We start from the raw sequence: 21,788 nt of genomic DNA on the forward strand, positions 1-21,788 counted from the left end.
GGTCCAAGGTTATGACCTCCTAAGCAGAATTACATTTAGGTTTCAAATGGTCCAGGCCTGATCATTTTTGCTTTCTTTACTCTAAAGAACCGATTACTGATCCAACAATGAATTGAACTGATATGACAGAATGTGCTTTGCTGGACAGTCAAACAGGGAAATTATTTATTAATAAATAAAACGCATTAAGAATGAGTTGCTCATTTCAAGCAGTTTTATTTGTTCTATGTTTAATCTCCTTATTAATTTTCTGAAGCTTCTAATAGATATGAATACGCAAATAATTTTTGAGGTATGGTGGTATTTATCTTCTGTGAACACAATTTTGAGTGTTTTCTCCTTATTTCTGTTGCTAAGGTGAAGAGAAGGGAGCAGAGAAGTGAAATTAAAATAATATTTGGATCCTTAACAGAGAAATTGCAGGCTTTTTGCAGTCATCAGCAAATTAATGGCATAATTATGGCTGCTATTTTTTTAATTTTTATCAGATATGGCAGAGCTAATTTGGTTGATTGGTTACCTGCCACAAATCAAACATATAGGCTCAGCAAATTAATGCTTAATGGGGTTGAAGCAATCCAGAAGCCCGCAAAACAGACCCCTAGCATGATGCATGACGTGACCACCACCATGCAATATTTGAAATCCTTAGTGTGCTTCCTCCAACTGTAACTATGGTTATTGTGACACAACAGGTTAATATTTTTCAGAAATTATTTTTGTCTTTGCAGACATCTGGAGATTACAGCAGAGCTTGTAGCAGTGGAATTTGTAGCAGGTGCTTCTATAATCCTGTTTGCCATCTTCTCAGCCACGTTTAACTGGCTTTATGTGGACAATGTTACTGGTATTACAGCAGCTTCAAACTGGTGATAGACTTGAGCTTTGGCAAATAAAACAAATACCCAGAAGTAAGATTGCTTTAATCACCTAAAACAATTGGCAGAATTTAAAACTCAACCAGCAGCATGTTATTTATTTTTATTATAATAAAATATGATTTGTAAATATACATACAGATGATAAAGATACTGGTTTTAGGTTCTAACTCTTCCCATAATAGTAATGGTGCATTTATAAACCTTTCCTGGGTGAATTTAAGTTTTGTCAGGGTCCACAAGATTGAAGGCCTCCGGTAGATGTAAAGTCTGCTTAACCCAAGGATTAGACCTCATTTTATCTTCAGTGACAGTCTTTACTGCATTAAGATATTGCAGAAAATACATAATGTTAATCAAGCTTCCTTAATGCATCTTAATTTTATTGAGGAGAAGAGAGCAGAAGCTGCTTTGTGAAACCCGAAATATTCTTCAACTCTTTACTGCTCTCTACTTTTAATATTGCGATAAAATTTTAATATATCACAGCGGAACAAGTGATCAGGGGAGCCATTTTTCATTGTTCCTTTTAATACATGTCAGATTTTATCCACACCATTATCTGGGGCTCTGTTGGGTTTAACAGGATGCCAGCTCAACTGTTCCACCTAGAACAAGCAGCTGAGTTATTAGAGGCTCACCGAAATATCCCCCTCTGTTCCTTATTTTAGATTCTAATTTGGTTCCACGGTGATTTATGCCGCGCATCTGAGCGGAGGTCGGGGCGGACTGTGCGTCACAGTCGCTCCTAACATAGATGACAAATTTTAGGGGAGACATTTGGAGTTAATAAAGCAGAACTGAGCCGGCAAACAGACGGATTTCATAAGGCTGGAGGGTCCTGGATGTGAGTGGCTCAGACAGTGCAGAGGTTGTCCCTCCACTGCAGGTCTGAACTTCCAGCTGAAGTATTTGCTGCAGGCGGGAAGGCAGCCACAGATGTCACTCAGCACATGAAAACACATGGCTTGGACTCATTTGGCACTTAGATCCTTTCAGAGAAAGCGGTCCCTGCCAAAAACAATAAGCTGTTTGTTACACAGAGGGAGCATGTGGTGCATTTTATCTAATGGAGAGCCGTAACCATGAGCCAATGCACAGACAAGATCATAAACACTATCATTAAGCACAAATTGAGAGAAATCCATAGTGGGGCGTCTTTAAAGAATGCACTTTACTGATTTAACATTTTAAACCAAGTGTCAACATACTGTACAGTCAGGATTTTCATCTGGTATGATCCTCCAGAGGGCTTTGCATAAAAACATGATCTGCGGCGAACTTTCCAACACCTGCCAGAATGATGAATGGAGACAGAATTCAGTTTGTGGTTTTGCAGCTTTGCCTTACTCCAGCACAGGTCTGGCTTTGTGGACTCCAAGGTGAAAAGCAAACGAACTGCATTTTGAATGTAAGCAAGCGTTTGTTATTTTAAACTGTTTTGATAAAACTAATAGTTTTATATGCTGGCATTCGCAGGAGGTATACCAAATGGTAAAATACAGTAATGTAATTAAGAAAATTAAAGAAAACATCACGAGTGGCAGAATCCTAAGAATAACCCTTAATAAATACATCACATCTGGTTAAATGTTGCATGTAAAGCTTAAATTAAATTTCAAGGTAAAGTTAGATTTCTGTGCTCTTGGCAGCGGAAATCCAGCTTGGTGCAAGCATTTTTAAATAACAGTGATCTAAAGTCTGATCTTAACAAAATGTGACCTGGAAGTGGTCAGGGCACAATGTGTCAAAGAAAAATGAAGCTAAGAAAATGATGCTGCTGGAGCAAAGTTGTCTCTGAAACATTTTGACAGATAAACCCCAGTTGTGGAAACAAGGAAATAGCAGTTCTCGTAGTCTTTTCATACACAGAACTCTCCCAGTACTAAATTGCTGCTGGTGCTTGCATAACACCAGTTCTTTCTCTTTCCACTTTTGCAAGCATCGCCCATAGCACAACAAACTGGTGCTAACTCAGGACCATAAAGGAGCCTTTTTTGTCAAGAGCCTTTGTTTCTGATCTGATTAAACTATGACAAATCAGTAAAGATGCAATGCTTTGAATGTTAATAAAAACTAAAATAACAACTTTAATAACCTATATTAAGGTACGGAAGAGGATTAGGGCCACCGAAAAAAAAAAAAAAAGAATTCTGACTTTCAACTCAGAATTCTGAGATTAAAGTCAGAATTCTGAGATTAAAGTCAGAATTCTGACTTTAAAGTCAGAAAGTTCTTTTATTCTTTTTCAATTTTTCGAATTCTTTTCTTTTTCTTTTTGGTGGCCCTAATCTTCTTCCGTATTAATGTCATATAATAAAGGGAAGTTTAAACATTTACAAATAACATGCATTTGTGGTTGAGAATAGTCAATATTTGTTATAAAAGCTATAAAATCCTTAAAATAAATAAATAAATAAATAATTTGACTCAGCTACCTTTTGTCCTGAAATGTTGCATATTAACTTTGTGCTCTTTTTGACAGACGTTTAGAGCTTGTTTTGGTTTTCTCTGTAATTTTCACCAGGAGAGGCAGATGGCTCCCCTCATCAACCTGGTTCTGCTGGAGGTTTTTTTCTCACCACTGTCACCAAATGCTTGCACGCAAACTCAGTGTAAAAGGCCTGCAGGTGACTCTTTGTTTTGACTTGATTTAAGCCAAAATAGATAACCAATGTGCAAACAAATCAGTTGTTTTTTTTATCGTCTGATTAAATTGATAAGAATAGCTCAAAGGGAACTGTTTTGTCTTGTATTATTAACCAACATCAAGTTTTTGGGAAATACCCAAAGAACCAGACCCTTCCAGACACAAACTTGACTCACCATCCATATCACTGCAGACATAATACACAACGTTTATTTTCACCGCTGCTCTATTTAACTTCCTTCCTTCCTTTTGTTCTTCTTTCCCAATATTTTCAGACAGTTGTAAACTGCAACAGAAAATCTCTGTTAAGGTGGAAAGCCCCGCATTGAAAATCAATGTCAAATTTGGGACTAATATGTTTTTGCAGAGTGACAGTTTCTGATTTCTGTGAAGCTGAGAAAAACTGACTTACGTTTTATGCATTTTTGGATATTCTGGGATCATTCTGTCAGAATCAGTCAAGTGAAACAAATATTTTACAACTAAATACTTATTTCCCATCCTATATATACAGAATATTTGACATGTCATCTATTTTATATATTCCTCTCTCAAAAAACAGCTGGTTTAAAGAGTTGAGTGATCCTATTTTCAGTTGAGTTAAAGTTGGAGTGTTTTCTTCATCAAGATACCAATTCAGTATTTAATGTTTCACTTTTAACAAAAATATTTATAATTTTATGGTTACATTGTGAGAGAATTAGGCAGACTATCTTAAAAACAGACCTAAATAATGCGTTACTGTTTTACAAAATGCAGTCCCTTGCATAACTATGCATACATCTTCAATTTTACCTCGTTTTGAAACATCCAATCCTAACCTTCAGCATATTGTATAGATCAACACCAAGGAGTGCATTATGGTGAAAGGGAAGACAAATGACAATAAAAACATCTAAATCTCCCCTGAGTCAATAGGTTTTAGAATCTATTACTACAGTTGCTAGTTTCTAGTGCTCAGTCACCGACTATGCACATTCATTTTCATGTTTTGTCACAAGTTCTCAATTGGATTTAAGTCTGGACTGTGAGTCTCTGTCCCAGTCTCTTTGCAGACTCTAAACGGTGCCACATTCACCCAGCTGTTCTCACACACCGACGCAGATCATTGTGTGAAAGTGTGCAAACATTGGTAGGCAACCCGGCTTTATATGCTTTGCTCAGATTCACATCAACATGTGGGAGACAACAAAGCTGTAATCAACCCACAGCTGCTGTGGAAATCTGCCGCTCCTCCAGAGATATCGTGGCCATCTTGAGTGTCTCTCACATAAAAACTCATGCATAAAATCTGAATGAAACATAAGGAAGTTTGCGATTCTGATGTGGCAAAATGTGAAAATGCGACTGCAAAACTCTCCTGAAAAGGCAGTAAGTTCATGCACGTATCTCTCTGTTAGACAGCAGTGCAAGGTTGCTCACTCCCAGAATTACTCATGTTAAGAAGCCCAACCTTTCCGAATTGATTTATCCTTGTAAATATAGCACTTCCTCGGGAATATTACAGCAAGCGGGAGACAGAGTGGTCAGGAGGTGTGTGAGACAACACACCAGGAAACAGTGAACAACGGAGGAAAAAATAGAAAGCTAACGGTCTGTATTCAAGCAGGCAACGTTAACTATCTCACACAGTGAGGATAAGAAGTAAATTATTTGCAAAAGCCGTTAAGTGTTTCCGTAATTTAGATCTTATTAATTAAGGTCATCATGTCAAAACTTTACTTTTCACTTCATTGCAGCACATATAAATCCCATAAAAATAATAGGAAATATTTGTTTTTATCTGAACGTTATGCGGCTGTTGGCCTTTTTTCTTTAAACAAGAATGAATGTTCATCTATGGAAAAGTAGACATGATGAGTCAGGGTTTTACTATTTCAGTTCACAGTTCATGAAGTGGGCCTGTCATAGTTTAAGTACCAAACACCTTTCTATTCACAAAGAAACAGCCTAACAGTCTGTGCTGTTCTTTAGTTTTACCTTATTTAAGTGACTCCAGAGAGATTTGGGAAATTAATTACAAAACAACACAACAGTCACTAATCAAACTTCAAAAAAGGCCAATAAGAGTAATTAACAAGGCTAAGGACCAGGATCAGACTAACCCATTATTTATCCAAATATTTTGCACACATACAACATTTTGTATAGAACTATAAAATACTCTTCAAATAAATAAAGCCAATGCTGTACACAATTTCATTCATAAATATAAAAATAATTCTAAATGAATTACGTACTGCATTGCCCGTTGCAAAAAATCACTAAGCATAATATTTTGCATTGCAAATTGTCATCTGAATTAAGGTGCTGATGATACAAGTTTGCCCCCTTATAGCTGGTTAAAAAAAATATAATGGTCTTTACTGTTTTCTTTAGAGGCTGGTTCTAGACCAAATTTACCACAGGGGCCCGTGCAGACAGTGTTTTTATGGAGACACTTAAAAAAAGAATTAAACAAAACAGAGCAATATTTCATCATTTAATAATGTGAGCCAAAGAGCCACTTGTGTCTCCAGAGATTCAGGTTGCAGATCTCTGATCTAGTAGATGAAAAGTGTGATCCTATCTCCATACTACGGAAGAGGATTAGGGCCACCGAAAAAAAAAAAAAAAGAATTCTGAGATTAAAGTCAGAATTCTGACTTTAATCTCAGAATTCTGACTTTAAACTCAAAATTCTTTTTTTTTTTTTTTTTTTTTTGGTGGCCCTAATCCTCTTCCATACCATACAGCAGTTAGAAGAGCAGTACCATAATTTTTAATTCATTAAATTAATTTTTATTAAAAATAATTTTAATGTATTTTTAATAATACCTTAAAAAGAAAATTGTGAAGAAAAAATATCTACCACTGAATATTTAAAAAAGACATTTATTTAGTATAATTTCTTTAGAACCCCTCTTAGCCCCCGTCTAGAACCGGCCCTGGCCTGCAGGTCTGGGTCTGGTGCACTTTTGCTTAGCATGTTTTTTCTTCATTGACAGGAAGTCAGATTATCCAAACTGGTAAATCACATTAATAAAATATTAGTGAAATAATACATTAAATGACCACTGGACAATTATTCATAAAATATATCAACATTTTTGAATAAAACACACAGAAAGTAATGTAATGTAGGAAATATTTATGTATTTACTGTTAATCTATTCGTATGATTTGTTCTTTAAATGGCCACTTATTTAGGCTATTGCTATTACTTATTAAATATCATCCAGACTCAACATCCTAAGCAAAAAAAATCAAACCACAATAGTCAGCTAAAATCACAATAAGAAACTTAATCAATCATAACTAAATGTTCTGTACCATGTCGGCCTCAGGAGATGATTGAGGATGAAGAGACGCTGATTTCTGTCGGTCCGTAGCGTTCTGGGGTTCTTTAGTTCCTGCCACGACAATTTAGCTGACCTTAATATTTCCTGTGTTTTATTTTGGTCATTATTGTTAAACGTAGTGTTGATGTGTGTAAGATAGGCGAACCGATACATACAGTTATGTATCGGTTCAATACGGGACGCACATTTTTTGTGTTGGACGCCAAATATGGGACGATTCCGTATTTTACGGGAAGAGTGGCAACCTGATTCAGGGGTGCTGAGATACAGTTTCTAAAATTGTAGAGGTTTTAGGGGTGCTAAAACCCCTAAAACCCCTGGTATTGAATACGCCACTGGCGTTATCAATACCAGTGGCGTATTGATAACGCCACTGGTTATCAATACTTTCTCAGCATGACACTAACTAAAAAATAGCCTAGAAATGGCCTTCTGAAAACAATGTTCCTAAATATGACAATAATTGTAGGTTGATAAAATATAGCTAATAGATATTTCAGAAGGTGTATTTTTGCCATTAATTATTAACAAGATACTACGATATAAATCTCTCAGTCAAAGCAAACAAAAAAATTTTATTTGACATGTTCTGAAGAATGTTCTCTCGGTGAAAGCCAGAGTAAACCCATGTAAGGTTAATTTCCTGTAGAGGTGTGTGTGTGTGTGTGTGTGTGTGTGTGTGTATATAGTTATTTGTCTATGTTGCAACCTGTCCAGGTTGTACCCTACCTCTTGCCCAATGACTGCCGGAGAGACACCAGTGTGGATTGAGTGAGAAAAAAAAGAGCTGCAATCTATGAATTTCAACACACTGCCGAAACCATGCTCACACTAACAAACCCTCTCCACATTCATTTTTTGAATGTAATGTTTAAATATCAGTGAATTTTAGTTTTATATGATAAAGACTATTATAACGTGAAGGTCTAGCCATGAAGGAATAAGGAAAAGAGAGCATCAGTGGCTGTTTGCTTTTAGCGACCCCTGCTGACGGATGATAAAACTGCGCCTCAGTCGGTGTCCCAAATTTTTAATGATCTGCAGTGTATGTACATTAAATTAAAATGTACCAGATTCACTGTGATATTAGGCTAATGCAGTAATAAAATTTTACTAGCTCGTTGAATTACAATCATCAACAAACGCCGTTTAAATAGCTGTTTGTGCAGAAAAAGGGAGTTAAGCAGGATTAATTATTGCCAGTAATGTTTCCAGTTTGCGGTTCCGAGAAACTGTCAATTTACCAGTTGGACCAATTTACCGTAATTCACATTGAGGGAGACTTGTATAATTGATGAGAAAAGTACGGCTGTTGTTTGGATCTTTTCTACAGAGCCAGTGCTGAAATATGACACCCGTCGCCATGGAAACAAAACAACTGCAGTCATCCAAATATGGTCAAAGGACGCGACAGGATACGGCAAAACGCGTGTTGACGTCACTCTCGGTCGGCACGGCACGCACAGACGTGCGTTGACTGAAGGGAATCGTGTTCCCTCGCCCGTGACAGCAAACACGGAGGTATGAATAAATAATTAACGTGCAGTTTCTGCGGCTCCCACTCGGTTTAAGCACAATTCTGCCCGATTTATGTAACTCTGAGAGTAAAAATAGCACAATGACGTATTTCTGAAGCGACATGCCGAAAATATCCATATTCTTGACGTGTAAGAATAAATTTTTATGATCAATATGACTTTTGCTTTTTCAACACAAATGTTAGATAATCAAAATTTAGAATCCGTGGTTGAGTAGGATGTTGTAAATGTATTTTATCATGAGTTATTAAAAGCAATTACTGATCTATTATTTAAAAAATAATAATTACATTAATTGAGTAGTTTGTCTTTAAAACAGATTTTTTTGTGCTCATAAAATCCTCAAGGGCATTAATCAGCATAGCACAGCGATAATGGAAACAAAATGCCGGTAACATGATAAAGAAAATATTCATTGAGGTTTTTCAATGTGTCCCGAGCCCTCAACTTGTCGAGATTCATTCCTGTTATAGGTGTAAAGAAACAGCTTTAAAATAAAAAAATATTTATTTTTTTAAAAAAAAAACTAAAAATAAAAAACCATGCATACATCCCAGGCTGACTTATTTGTAAACATTCAATCTTAAATGAATAGATTGCATTAATTGCATGTTTTAATGGTTTTTATGTTTGTATGTTTTCAAAAATTCACTAAAGGTAATGTTTTATATATAAATGTAATATATAAATGTGGGTTTTGATTGGAGCACATGCCAATATTATAAACATATATAGAGATGAGAAAGCAAAAACAGAGGAAATCTATGTGGGACAAAAAAAGCTTTTAACAGCATTGTAGCATTTTTTTTTCTGTGATGGAAAGAATACTGAATAAAAACAAATAAAACATATACGTTTCACAACAAGACAAGTAAATGATTTGTGAATGTTGTGTTTTATTTTCAGCAATATTCCATTTTTTGCATCAGCATCATATTTGATGAGTAAAAAAATAAACTATGCCATAAAATACAGTACATCTTGAGAAAATACATGATATGATTATGTTTTCATTTTGATTTTTGGTTATGGAAAAGATTCAGGTGATAAATGTCAAGTCAGATCAGGGGACACCTCACAGCAAGATGTTACACCAACACTGCTACATTTTAGCATCTCTCTATTTTCACTTGTCACAATAGCACTGTTTCACATATATTAAGCTATATCAAATGTGTGTTAACTTCATATCACATTTAGATTTTTTTTCTTAGAAACATAATTCACCACCTTTTTGTTGGCATACAGATGACTCTTTTTTTGTTTTTGCATGCATTTGGATTCCAGCACAAATGTAAACTCAGACAATTGAAACAAAATGGAAGAATTCAACCCTGTTACAGTTACAGAAAACACATTGTCAATATGCACAACCTTTAATTATCAGGTTTATACATCATAGCTCACACTACAAAAGGTTATTTGAGAGAGATAGCTTGCTAGCTGGTTGGAATACAAATACTGTATATTGTTGCATAAATTATTTGCATTCACAAGACTAAGAGTGTTGGGGAGTTAAGACTATCTTTCATTAACTCTGACCCTGCGTGACTGCTTTTGAAGCCCTCGCAGTCTTCAGCCATGGACTCAATCTCAGAACAGCTGAAGGAAAAGACGGTTCGGTAGCTGCTACAGGTGGGACTGGAAGACATGACCGGCGTGGTCAAAGACTCGAGGTCGCTTGCCACAGACTTGTAGAGAGTTTCCCAGTCTGGGAGGCAGAAGGGCCCGTTGAGGTCTATGTCAGGGACAGATGCAGCCATCTCCAGACTGGGCACCAAATCATCAAGGTCATCTCCATTAAGGTCCTGCAAGGCCTCCTCTTCTGCACTGGAGCACAGGAGGATGTTGGAGTTCCCCAAGATGGCCGCAGAAGCCGGGACACAAGAAAGGTCTGCATCCTGACTAGCGGGGACTTCTCCAGCAGCTACGTTGCTCTCGGGGGTCTTTACATTCTCCAGGATGGAGAGCAGCTGTGGGGAGGCCGGAGGGTCCTGCAGCACTGAGTCAACATCCTCCACCTTCTCCTCCTCCCTGTCGCTGTCATCTTGTGCTGGCAGTTTGCAGGAGGACCGATGGGAAGCTAAGATGTGCTCCAGCCTCTCTTTCTCCTTCAGCAGATCAGCTATCTCAGTTTGGAGAGTTGACTTCTCCTCTTCCAGCGAATCAGTCTCCTGAGAAGAGACAGGACAAAAAGAGAAGAGGCTTACAAACAGACCACAATATATTTTTTAAATAATGTATTTTTTATTCTAAATTTTTGGGGGTTTAATTTTGCTTTATCTGCAGGCACATTTTTAATATACAATTCTTTATATTGTTTTTATTGTTTGTTTGTTTTTTAGTTATTGTTCTTTTTTAAAGATATTTTTACATTAAATGGGGTATATTTTGTTACTTTGCTGCTGTAACAAATGAATTTCTATGCTGTAGAGTTCTACACCGATTAATATAGGACAATTTTGTCTTATTCTATTCTATTCAGTGAGAACATAACACATTGACTCCAAAAATTCTGCTGTCCACATTACTCCAGTTTAAAAAGTCTCAGCATAAATTTTTAAGATATTTTTTTTTTACTCATCAATTGTCTCAGTCCTACATGTTAGTCTGATTCCCTTTTATTATACAAACCACTCCGATCCGGGTCTTTTGATAGCAGTAAAAGTATGAAAACATACAGTGAGGCAACATTTTATTTTTATTCCTGGTATGTGGAACAACCTTCCGAAGCATCATTTGGTCTTGCTTTTGAGTGCTGAAGATTAGTTATTCCTATTTAAACTTTATCTTAAGTTAATTGTGTCTTTAAGTTTATCACACGTTTTAGTTGGAGTTTATATTTATGTCTAACATAGCTGATAAGCTTACTTTTATATCAGTTCTTTTCATGAAATGTGGAATTAATCAACATCTATTTTTCAAGAAATTTACCAATTACATCAGCTGCTTAACTTAAAAATAGATTTTACCTCCTCAATGCAATTTCATTTTGTCATTCGCCAAATGCCACCTTCCTTTGTCTGGGCCTTTACTTACTTTGTGGTGTTGTTTTTTTATTTGTGACTGTTTGCTGTTTTTATTTTATTTTGTTACAGGTGGTGATAAAAAGGGATTTAAGGGCTGATCTAATGGGGGCCACCAATAATATTATTTTATGCACATTTTCTTTTTTTTAAGTCAGCTAGTTTGATATGTTAATATCAACCTTGGTTAATTCCCACCAAATGAAGTTTCTATAATTTTAAAATTCTGTAACTGTATTAAAGAACTTCTGTTGGGAAGTTGAAATTAGATTAGCCTATATGTCTCACTGAAACAAAAATGTTTTGAAAAGATTGTCAATGTACTTTACTGATGTTTATTGAGAAGTGAGGGTTGGAAAAGTGGCAGTAAGGTGGAAATTACAATCCATCGTATCTCCTCCTTGACTCAACTAAATTCATTTTCTGCAAAATATGCATAGAAACGATTCATTTTAAATTTGTCACCGTAAAAAGCATTTCGTCTTGCTCTCGTTGTGTATGTATTATGCTCAACAAACAGCTCTGATTGATTGGTCTCTTATAGTGCAGAGCAGCCACAGCATGTTTTGCTCTTGCAGCCTTTAATGCCATGTCATATTAATGTCTGCCTTTCTTCGTGACGGCTTGCTTCCACTGTGGGAATGTCTTCTGCATAATGTCAAAAAGCAGCACACTTACAGCTTGAAGGCTGTCTATCAGCTCCCTCCGTCTGTTGCGACACTTTGCTGCAGCAATCTTGTTCCTCTCCCTCCTAACCCTCCTTCTCTCTTCGTCTTCTTTAGAGGGCTAAAATCAGTAGGACGAAAATAGGATTTTTTTTTAAACGTCAAGGCTATATTTTTCATTCACAGCGAACTCCACAGTGCAATGTCCTTTGCCATACAAGAGAGAAAATCCTCTTTGTTGTGAGTGCTGGGAATACAGATCTTCTCGAAATGCTGCACCAGCTGGAACGCGCAAGACGCACGCGAGAGCGCGCACCTCATGCAATTTTCCTTCACAGTTATTAGAGCGGTTCTCCTTTAATAAACCATTAAATATAATTAACACCCGGTGCAACTGATATGTACGTACAGCCTAATTGCAACAATATTTAATGCCCCATTCATAACATCGCGATAACTCCAATAACATTAACAGAGGCGCAGGTGGAGCTTGATATTAAACATGGATTCAAGGAATACATCAAAAATAAACTAAAGAATTAATAGGTCACTGTAGTTTATTGTCAGTAAAAGTAAAGTAAATCCCCTCCACCCTGCCTACCTGCTCCTTTTGCGCCTTCTTGTTGCACGTTCTTGCCCTTTTTGCACCTGTTGGGGACGACTGGTTTGCGCCATCGGTCTTGGTTTTTGCAAAGCCAGATGTGATGGCAGTCGGCTGCACCATCCACTTCAGTTCTGGCGACGTTGAGATTGCAGTCACAGACGGAACAAAGGCGGCTGGTGCAGAGATGTCACCATCCTGGAAGATATGCACATTATACATGGAGTCAGTCTCCATAATTTGGTCGTATCTCAGCGAACAATCACGTTGACCTTAACCAATAGTTAAATCCTGCATCAATCACAACCCGGACTCGACAACAAATCTATCAAAAATGTTAATAGAAGGTAAGCTCATTCTGATTATCTCCACCATCATTCCAATAAAGGGTCAAAATTCAAATTGTATGAATCACCATATAATTAATTTAGAGGATAAACGACATTTGAATGCTCTCCTGGTGTTTTTCAGCCTACAAGACAAAGGGAATATAATGTCAAATAAATATTTACGGCAACATCCACATCAATCAAACTACAGACTGAAAAGTGAGGAATATTTATCTATTTTTACTACTCGTCTTCACCTGTTTAACGATCAGAATCGCATCTACCTTGTTGCTGTCCACTGATGATGAAAGCGAGTCAGGAGGACGCAGGCTGCACCCAGGGGTGTCCCCGCCAGGCGCTGCCGGGCTACAGCTGGAGGATGGGTCGAGCTCAGAGCTGGAGTCTGGATGCATTTTTTTTTATATAGCTATATATATATTTCTCTCTTCTGAGGTCAGTGCATAAAAAAGTAAAGACCCGAGCCGTCTATCCGTATACGTCTATCTATATGTTCTACGTAAACAGCAGACCCCCCCCTCCTTTGAACGCCTACTTATACTCCATTTGCCAGCTTTCATAAATGGTAACTGTGCAGATATAGTGGAGAGGCCCGCCTTTTATAGTGAGTCCGAATTTTATGAATGAAATCTGTGTGGCGAGACCGAACCATTCCGCAGAAGGAGCTGTGACACGGAAAATGAAGATGACGTTGGTGTTTACAGTTTGGCTTTTAAATCCTTAAGGTGCCTGCACAGCGAAACTTTGAAAACATATCACCGTAGCGCAAAAATATTGCCACAATTATCCAAAAATAGCATGTGGTTAATAAGTGACACCCCTACTTGCAGAAGAAGCCCACCGCCATGAATGAACTACGTCACATTATGTATGCAGCATCTGTATCACGGGTATGATGCCCCCTCCCATATATCACGACATTGCATTAAAATGCCCCGGATAAACCGAAAGAGCTCCTCTTATCATTCACAATATACTTTTTATTGTTTTTCTTATATTAGAACAATGCTCGGGTAATTATCAACCAATACTCTCTGACCGATTGTTTATGGTCTGCATTATGACCTCACATTGCATTCGCCCGGCTCCGCTTAGGACTACAGCTCCATGCAGCAACAGATCAAGGACCAAAGCAGCCAATCGCCGAATGGACCAGTCGAGCCATATATGGCTCTTCCGGAGGACCGGCTCGCAGACGGACTGCGTTTGTGTGCGCGCGGACGCCCGTGAGCGTGTGTGCGCATCGCAACTCACCGCAAAAATAAAAGTGAAACGAGCTCATGAGAGTCTGCAACAACCGTCACAAATTTTACTCCATTGGCGTCACACTGAATGCTGCACCTGCTCCGAGGAGACCATTTAAAACAGCTTTTATCGCGCCAAAGTAAGCAAGTGTTAAATCCCCTATAAATATGTCTGGAAATGACACATTAAGTTGTGTAATATAATTAAAATTCCACTATCTGTTAATTTTTTGGGAATAATGATTTAAGTGCTTTCCCACATATCCTAAACCAGTTCCCTGGACAATGTCACAGCCTGGATGGATGGCTATATTTAGATTTTCAGATGACCTCACAGATCCATTGGTGTGAGAGGAATAGTTGCAGAATAGTTACTGGCCAGAGGGGCTGTGCGTTACCAGAGGTTTCCTGGCAGTCACGGCCCCCTCTGGGTTCTTTTACCGGCATAACACTAGGTGGTCGCACTGAGCCAATTCAACCACTTGCAAGCGATTCTAAACCGAAAGTGTTCAAATTGGCTGTAGCATTAGGCAGCTGACACCGCACAGCTAGGGGCTTAATCAAATCACGAGCATGAATATTCACAGAATTTAAAGTTTATGTGAATGAGGCAAACTGACTATTTAGGGTGCCTGTGCAGCTCATGGTACTTTTTATGTAAATACATCTGGACATAAAATAAGATTTTGTGATCATATTTGCGATTCACTTTTTAACTTTTAACGTGCAAATGACTTTTTTTCAGAAATATTTCAACAAAAAAAAAATCTACTTGTTTAATTGAATGGATTGACGAGGAAATAATAATAATAATAATAATAATAATAATAATAATAATAATAATAATAATAATACGATTTTGTTTTTTTTGGGCTTTACTTTCTTTAGTGTGATCGCTCAACTTCAGTGAAGCCAAGTAAAAACAAACAATTGAGGTTGACATGGAAGTTTCTGTTCTTGCCAATCCGTCAAATAAAAACCTGAAGAGTTGTTTGGTGTCCTGTTTCATTCCACTGCTCCGGAGGCACCATGGTGAAATACAGCGACCGTCCAAAGCGCAGAAAACCAACAGACGTCTCACTCTGATGCGATTTTACGAGAGCACAGCTCCTGCACTACCGAAGCGGAAGATCGGGTTTCTCTCTCTTTTTTTTCTTTTCAAGTGGTAATCCTTGACAACACGGACGATCTTTGTTGCTATGCAAAACATGTACGTCACTGACGCGAAAGGGGTTGGGCGTTGCTGTGGCAACCAGGAATGTTCAACAAAACACGAGCGCGGGAATCAGAGCACGGGTCGTTAACATGAACTGATAAACTTTGACACAGTGCCACTATTGTGAATAGTTTAGACTTTATTCATTTTTAACGTTGTTTATTTTGATAACAGTACATTTAGCAGTCTGGGATGCTTAAGTGTTTCTTTTCTGGCTTTTCTACCAATGTAAAAAATAAAAAAATAGAACAAACGCAAAATGTTGGGAACTTTAAAATATTAAACTTCATTTAAATCACTGTAAATAATGATTAATACAGCGACAATGCAAATGTCAGAAAATATACAACAATGACTAACTTAATGAAAACACGTTTTACCAATATAAGAGAAAAAAAATCTTGATAATCAGAATTGCTGGACGTTAATGTAATTCCTTCAAACCATGCATCTTGGATAGACAGTGAAACCTAAAAATTGTGTTGTCATCATTATTGCATTTCACACATTCCACTCAGCTTCTTTTGTAAACCTTCATGAGAATTCCCTATACTTTGGCTTCAGGACGAAACAGCCAGGACACTCCCAAGCAAGCCAGACTGCTTTCGTGGCAAACTACACGCATCAAACAGGGTTAGAAGTTGCCCCATGGCTACACACACCCCTTGTGAGATTGCAGAAGGTGCAAGTTCTGCCCGGGGGCTGTAGAACAACACTTGCCCCCTCTTTTGTTTTGACACATTTGACGCTACAGAAATACATTCATACAGAGCTAGTGTGGATAAGGCATGCGTCAGTGAAATATGCTGATTGGATTATTTATGATGTGTCAAAAATGGCTGCACAATTGGGTTTTGCCAAAAAAAGTGCTTTTACAAGGTACAGCTGTCAGGCCTAACAAAACATACCCTTATACCTGTGACAGGTGAAGTGAATCCTACTACGTCTTTAATATATCCCTTTTGTAAAGGGATATATTATGGAGGAAGCAAACATTTTGTCCTAAAAGTTAGTGCGTCTAAAACAGGAAAGAAAAATGCAGAAGTGTAAAAAATATTGAGCAAGTCTGACAAGTGTCCAATTGTGTTCGTAAGATGACTGGGTCAAAGGATTTCTGAAACTGCAGCTGTTGTAGGGTGTGGGGAGTATCAATCAAAAGTGATCCAACAGACAGGCAATTACAACTTTCTAAGGCTGACTCTTGTAAGAAATGTGCCAAAAAACTTTTGCATTTGTTGCAATAGAGGACTGTACAGCCACAGACCAGATAGAGTGTCCATGTTGGTCATGCTATGTTTGATCAGTATTATCCTCTTTAACTGTTTAGTTCTATCTAAAGTCTATTAAAGTGCATAGCTTGTTGTGGCAAATATAAGGGTATGTTTTTATCTCAATATGAATAAAACACTTTACTTTTACAGTTTTTCATTCTGTTACACATGCAGCTAATAATTTAACTTTTGGCAGGTTAACTACAAAGAATTGTATGCTCTAAAATCCTATATGAGCTTTTGGAACTTTAGTAAGCTTAGTAAAGTTATAATATTTATGCATTTTGTTATAGCACAGTAAATTTTGTTTTGATGTATATTTGACTACTTGTCAAGTAGGCTGCTATATTTTCTGACCATTCTCCTACTTTTTCGGTTTTCACAACAGCCTCTGTGTTTGTTGTTTTACATAACGTCATGTAAAGCTCTGCCGATCTCGAGACGGTGTGTTTCCCATCAGGCACCGCCTTCATACAGGATACACCATATATGGTAAATGACGCGTCGGGGATCCCGCTCTGGAACATTCCATTTCTCTACCGAGGAGCTTTAAAGCGACCAAAACACTCGGTGTTTCTTTGTCAGCTGATAGAAAATGAAAAGATGAGTTGTAGTATTATTTTCTCTTAAAGTAAGACTAAGCCGAAGTGGTTGTTTGTCGGTGTTTTCTGTGTTGCTATGCAAATGTTTGGGTGGTTTTCTCCCGTGGTATCAAGCGACAGAGTCCCTCCTCCTGCTACGTCACTGCGATGCTCTATAAAAAGCTCCTCAACTCCAGAGTTGGCATTCAAACTTTGAGTACCAGAGCAAGGACTACAGGAAAACGAGCAACAGCAGCACTTTTAAGAGTTTCTCACAAACCTACTGAAGGGATTTTCTCCGCTCTAGTTTACATAGCCCCAAAGTAGGGTTTGCCTGGGTCGTCCGTCTTCTTTTTTCTTTTAATTGTTACTCTCGGGACGATGATGTTCACCGCTTTCAATACGGAGTGCGACTCTTCCTCACGCTGCAGCACAGCTTCCCCGTCTGGGGACAATTTGGGATACTACCCGTCACCATCAGGATCTTATTCCAGCTTGGGATCTCCCCAGTCTCAGGTATGTCAAGTACACAATTTCATTTATTTATCTTTTCTCCTTGCGAACAGCAACTTCTGTAGAGTTAGTCCGAGCTTGATTATTACATTGATTTACTGATTCGATTGAGGGCAAAAAGTTAGTGAATGGTAGGAAGGTGATTGCGCTGCAAATAGTGCCATGCAATCTCCATTCATCCACCTGGAAACTCCATAGAGAGTGTGCAACGTCATAGCTGACATCACACAGATATTTTTAAACAGTCCAGCGTTTTATAAACTCCTGCATTGCCCCTCTCCTCCTGAACTTATACCAAATCCCCTCATGTTCTTTCCTTTATTTCTTCCAGGAATTCACTGATCTGTCAGCATCAAGTGCCTCCTTCATCCCCACCGTCACAGCTATTTCAACAAGCCCGGATCTGCAGTGGATGGTCCAGCCTTTGGTTTCCTCAGTGGCCCCCTCTCACAGGGCTCACCCATACACCTCGAGGCCCAGCCCGGCCTACCCCAGATCAGCCATGAAGTCTGCAACGACCAGACCTCACATTTCTACCAAGAGAGGCAGAGTTGAACAGGTAATTACACGATCTAATCGTGTAACTTAGGTCTTACATAATAATGAATGAGTTGAAATTGGTGTAAGAGTTGGAATCTGACTGTTTTTATTATTGTTATGCGCAGGTCTCTCCCGAGGAGGAAGAGAAGAGAAGAATTCGCAGATTGAGGAACAAGCAGGCAGCAGCTAAATGCCGCAACAGGAGACGAGAGCTTACAGACACCCTGCAAGCTGTAAGTATCCCACCTGATTCACTCTCACTTATCAAAACCTGTTTACCACCATAGCTAATGACAATCAAACAGCCAACAGCCATCTAAGTACCACTTCCTCTATTCTTTCCCTTTGCCAGGAAACTGATAAGCTGGAGGATGAGAAGTCCACCCTGCAGAATGACATTGCCAACCTGCTGAAGGAGAAGGAAAGGCTTGAGTTCATTCTGGCGGCCCACCAGCCTATCTGCAAGATCCCTTCAGAACTGGACACAGACTTCCCCATGTCCTGCCTCTCCACTGCCGTCACTTCCACGATCACTTCCAGCCAGCCAACTTTCACCTCAGCCTCCAACTCCATCTTCTCCAGCACCAGCTCCGTCCCCTCCGCCGCCGCAGTCTCAGACAGCACGGTTAAGATGGCAGACCTGGAGGCCTCTGTTCTCGAAGAATCCCTAAACCTTCTGGAAAAGACAGAGATGGAGACGGCACGCTCGGTCCCCGAGGTCGACCTGTCCAGCACCCTCTATCCAGGCCAGGACTGGGAGCCCCTTCACACCTCGACCAGCAACAATGACTTTGAGCCCCTGTGTACGCCTGTGGTGACCTGCACCCCAGCATGCACCACCTACACGTCTTCTTTCGCCTTTACCTTCCCAGAGGCTGAGACCTTCCCCACCTGCGGCATCGCACACAGGAGAGGAAGCAACAGCAACGATCAGTCCTCTGACTCCCTCAGCTCACCAACCCTGCTGGCCCTTTAGAGACTCTTCCAAAAATGAACTTTCTTCCTAGAAGCACATTTTCTTGAATATGTGACAGATGTGCAGATTACAGGGCTATGGAGCAGACTTGTACCAGGAAGCAAATTATATTTATGATTTTATCTGCCTTTATGTATAGCTACTTGCCTATTACACCAATGTAGCAAGTTATTAAGCATGTTTCAACTAATACCACTTAGTCGTACTACAAGTTCCTTATATGATTTCATGGTGCTAGATTAAAAAGAAAGTTCATTGTTATGTACTGAGAGCAATAGTTATTATTTGACCAACTTTGTTTTTTGAAAATTAGAGTATTTGTGAACTGTTTGTGAAACTTAAAACAAAACAAAAAAAAACTGGTGTGCTTTGTCTGAACCATGGTCTGAGTGGTCTATAAAACTATACTATGGAGTTTTCTGTGAAAACACTTGTCCTTTTAATTTATTAAATTTTATTTTTTTAGCGTACTGACGAATGTTGTTTGTAAGACATGTGAATAAAAAATAGAGATATTTAAATTCATTCAGTTGTCTGACTAATTTTAACTCTCAACTTTCATATTTCTATAAAACAGGCTCAGTTAAAATATAGCAACTGTTCGAAAAGCGCTCGTATAGAAATAGCTGTATTTTTCCTGCTCCTCGACCAGCTCTATTTATTGTTCCGTCTGTTGTCAAGGCTGGCGAAACGTCAGGGAGTTGACGTCAGTGCGTTCTTTCCATTTTTTTGATTCGCAAGCGGTGCGCGGTGACGTCTTACTTCCGAGCCCAAATATAGAGACCAATGTGGAGTCGCTGTTGCAATCTGTCAGCAGAGGAGAGACTGTCCGCACAGTTTACTCAGTTTCGTACGCCTTATTTTTCCACCAAAAGACAAAAATCGTTGTCGCAGTACTCTCGCTGAAGTGAAATTGGCATGTCCACTGGAAAGGGGGAAATTACTGCACTCCTTCCGCAATCGAGGCTGCGTTGTTTCTCACATCTCTTTGAGAGACAGTAAGCTTAGAGATTGCAAGAGGATCCGAAAGAAACGTCCAAACCACAATGTATGCTGGTTTTACTTGCTGGTGTTATGATGAAAAATACAAAATGCGCAAAAAATCCGTAGAAATATAAAAGAGGAAGAAAATTTGTACTTGGAAATGATTTAGGCTACATGTGAAACCAGTTTGAACATGATGCAAAAGGCGGGTCACAGCGCAGCACCTTTTAAAAAATATCTTAAGAGCTTTTTTTTGTTGTTCTTTTTTTTTTACAACTGCTTGAGTTAATTTTATTGAGAACTTATGTCACATAGAGTAATTGAAAGCATATTTGTGTGGGGGTGTGTGTATGTGTGTGTGTGTGTGTGTGTGTGTGTGTGTGTGTGTGTGTGTGTGTGTGTGTGTGTGTGTGTGTGTGCGTGTGTGTGTGTGTGTGTGTGTGTGTGTGTGTGTGCAAAAACGCTGTAAGCTCTCAAGCCATTTTAGCTCTGGCTGCATCTTTGTGTAACATCTTGGTTTCATATGTTGCAGTATGCTACCTATGGCTGTATCTTTGGCTTGGCGTGGTTGTCTTGCTGTAGTGGAGCATCCCAGTCTCCAAGGAATGTCCTGTACCCATCAACTATTGGCCACCGTCAGTGCTTCTTGTGTTGAAAGAATACACAAGAAGAACATGTTTAGTTTTCCTTCCACTTCACAATTATGTCATTCTTTGATTTTTGTCACATAAAAATCCCAATAAAACACAATGAAGTGTGACGAGTTTCACTTGTCAATAAGTGAAAAGCTTAAATAGGGAGGAATACTTTTGGAAGGCCCTTCATGGTTTCTGTGTTCAAGGTTTCACTGTTAATTATATAAACGTGCTTAGGATTGGTAGATATGCATCAAGTTAAATCAGACCCAAAATCTGGATGTAGTGATTGACTCAGACCTGAACATGCAGAGACACATAAAGACAATTACAAAGCCAGCCTTCTATTACCTGAAGAACATTTTTATATAGGATTAAATAACTGATAGTTCATGAGAAACCCATCCGTGTGTTAGTCTTTAGTCGAATCGATTACTGTGGCAGTGTCTTCACAAGGAGACATTGTTCTGATCTGCCTGAAAATTAAGTCGGACAGCTTCAGCTGATCCAAAATGCTGCTGCTTGCATTCTCACTAAAACTAGAAAGATATAAGACATCACCCCAGTCCTAAAGTTCTTACACTGGCTCCCATGTAGCTCAGAGAATAGACTTTAAAATACTTTTGTTACTTTATAGATAACTGAATGGCTTAGCACCAAAATACATGAAAGATCTGTTGTCGTTGTACCATCAGGTCTGGTTCACTCATCGTCCCCAGAACCAAAACCAAACATGGAGAAGCAGCATTTAGTTTGCTCCTCTAATTTAAGTTCTGAATTTC

General features: G+C 38.7%; 2 protein-coding genes and 1 long non-coding RNA gene across 3 annotated transcripts; 1 reads left to right on the forward strand and 2 right to left on the reverse strand.

The window, feature by feature from the left end:
• Positions 1 to 1,751: 1,751 nt before the first annotated feature.
• On the reverse strand, positions 1,752 to 8,977 carry LOC114158184 (uncharacterized). Its single transcript, XR_003598354.1, has 4 exons — positions 8,131 to 8,977; positions 3,705 to 3,814; positions 2,090 to 2,170; positions 1,752 to 1,889 (listed from the first exon to the last, which is right to left on the reverse strand). It is a non-coding gene; the product is annotated as an uncharacterized LOC114158184 (long non-coding RNA).
• A 306-nt stretch (positions 8,978 to 9,283) lies between these two features.
• LOC114158175 (proto-oncogene c-Fos) lies at positions 9,284 to 14,068 on the reverse strand. Its single transcript, XM_028039488.1, has 4 exons — positions 13,313 to 14,068; positions 12,700 to 12,897; positions 12,112 to 12,219; positions 9,284 to 10,581 (listed from the first exon to the last, which is right to left on the reverse strand). Exons 1-4 carry the CDS (start codon positions 13,439 to 13,441, stop codon positions 9,898 to 9,900), a joined length of 1,119 nt encoding a protein of 372 aa, XP_027895289.1. The 5' UTR covers positions 13,442 to 14,068; the 3' UTR covers positions 9,284 to 9,897.
• Positions 14,069 to 17,553: 3,485 nt separating this feature from the next.
• Positions 17,554 to 19,912, forward strand: fosab (v-fos FBJ murine osteosarcoma viral oncogene homolog Ab). Its single transcript, XM_028039489.1, has 4 exons — positions 17,554 to 17,874; positions 18,203 to 18,430; positions 18,537 to 18,644; positions 18,764 to 19,912. The coding sequence occupies exons 1-4, from the start codon at positions 17,740 to 17,742 to the stop codon at positions 19,385 to 19,387; spliced, it is 1,095 nt and encodes a 364-aa protein (XP_027895290.1). The 5' UTR covers positions 17,554 to 17,739; the 3' UTR covers positions 19,388 to 19,912.
• The last annotated feature ends 1,876 nt before the right edge of the window (positions 19,913 to 21,788 follow it).

The sequence above is a fragment of the Xiphophorus couchianus genome, chromosome 15 (genome assembly GCF_001444195.1).
Source record: "Xiphophorus couchianus chromosome 15, X_couchianus-1.0, whole genome shotgun sequence".
NCBI classification, from domain to species: domain Eukaryota; kingdom Metazoa; phylum Chordata; class Actinopteri; order Cyprinodontiformes; family Poeciliidae; genus Xiphophorus; species Xiphophorus couchianus.

Bases quoted from the DNA above. Each gene is read 5' to 3' on its own strand.
- fosab (XM_028039489.1), top strand. From the start codon at position 17,740: ATGATGTTCACCGCTTTCAATACGGAGTGCGACTCTTCCTCACGCTGC. The intron at 17,875-18,202 runs GTATGTCAAGTA...TATTTCTTCCAG, and splicing joins TGGGATCTCCCCAGTCTCAG to GAATTCACTGATCTGTCAGC. The intron at 18,431-18,536 runs GTAATTACACGA...TGTTATGCGCAG, and splicing joins AGAGAGGCAGAGTTGAACAG to GTCTCTCCCGAGGAGGAAGA.
- LOC114158175 (XM_028039488.1), bottom strand. From the start codon at position 13,441: ATGCATCCAGACTCCAGCTCTGAGCTCGACCCATCCTCCAGCTGTAGC. The intron at 12,220-12,699 runs GTAGGCAGGGTG...TACTGATTTTAG, and splicing joins AGAAGGCGCAAAAGGAGCAG to CCCTCTAAAGAAGACGAAGA. The intron at 10,582-12,111 runs GTAAGTGTGCTG...GTCTCTTCTCAG, and splicing joins TGATAGACAGCCTTCAAGCT to GAGACTGATTCGCTGGAAGA.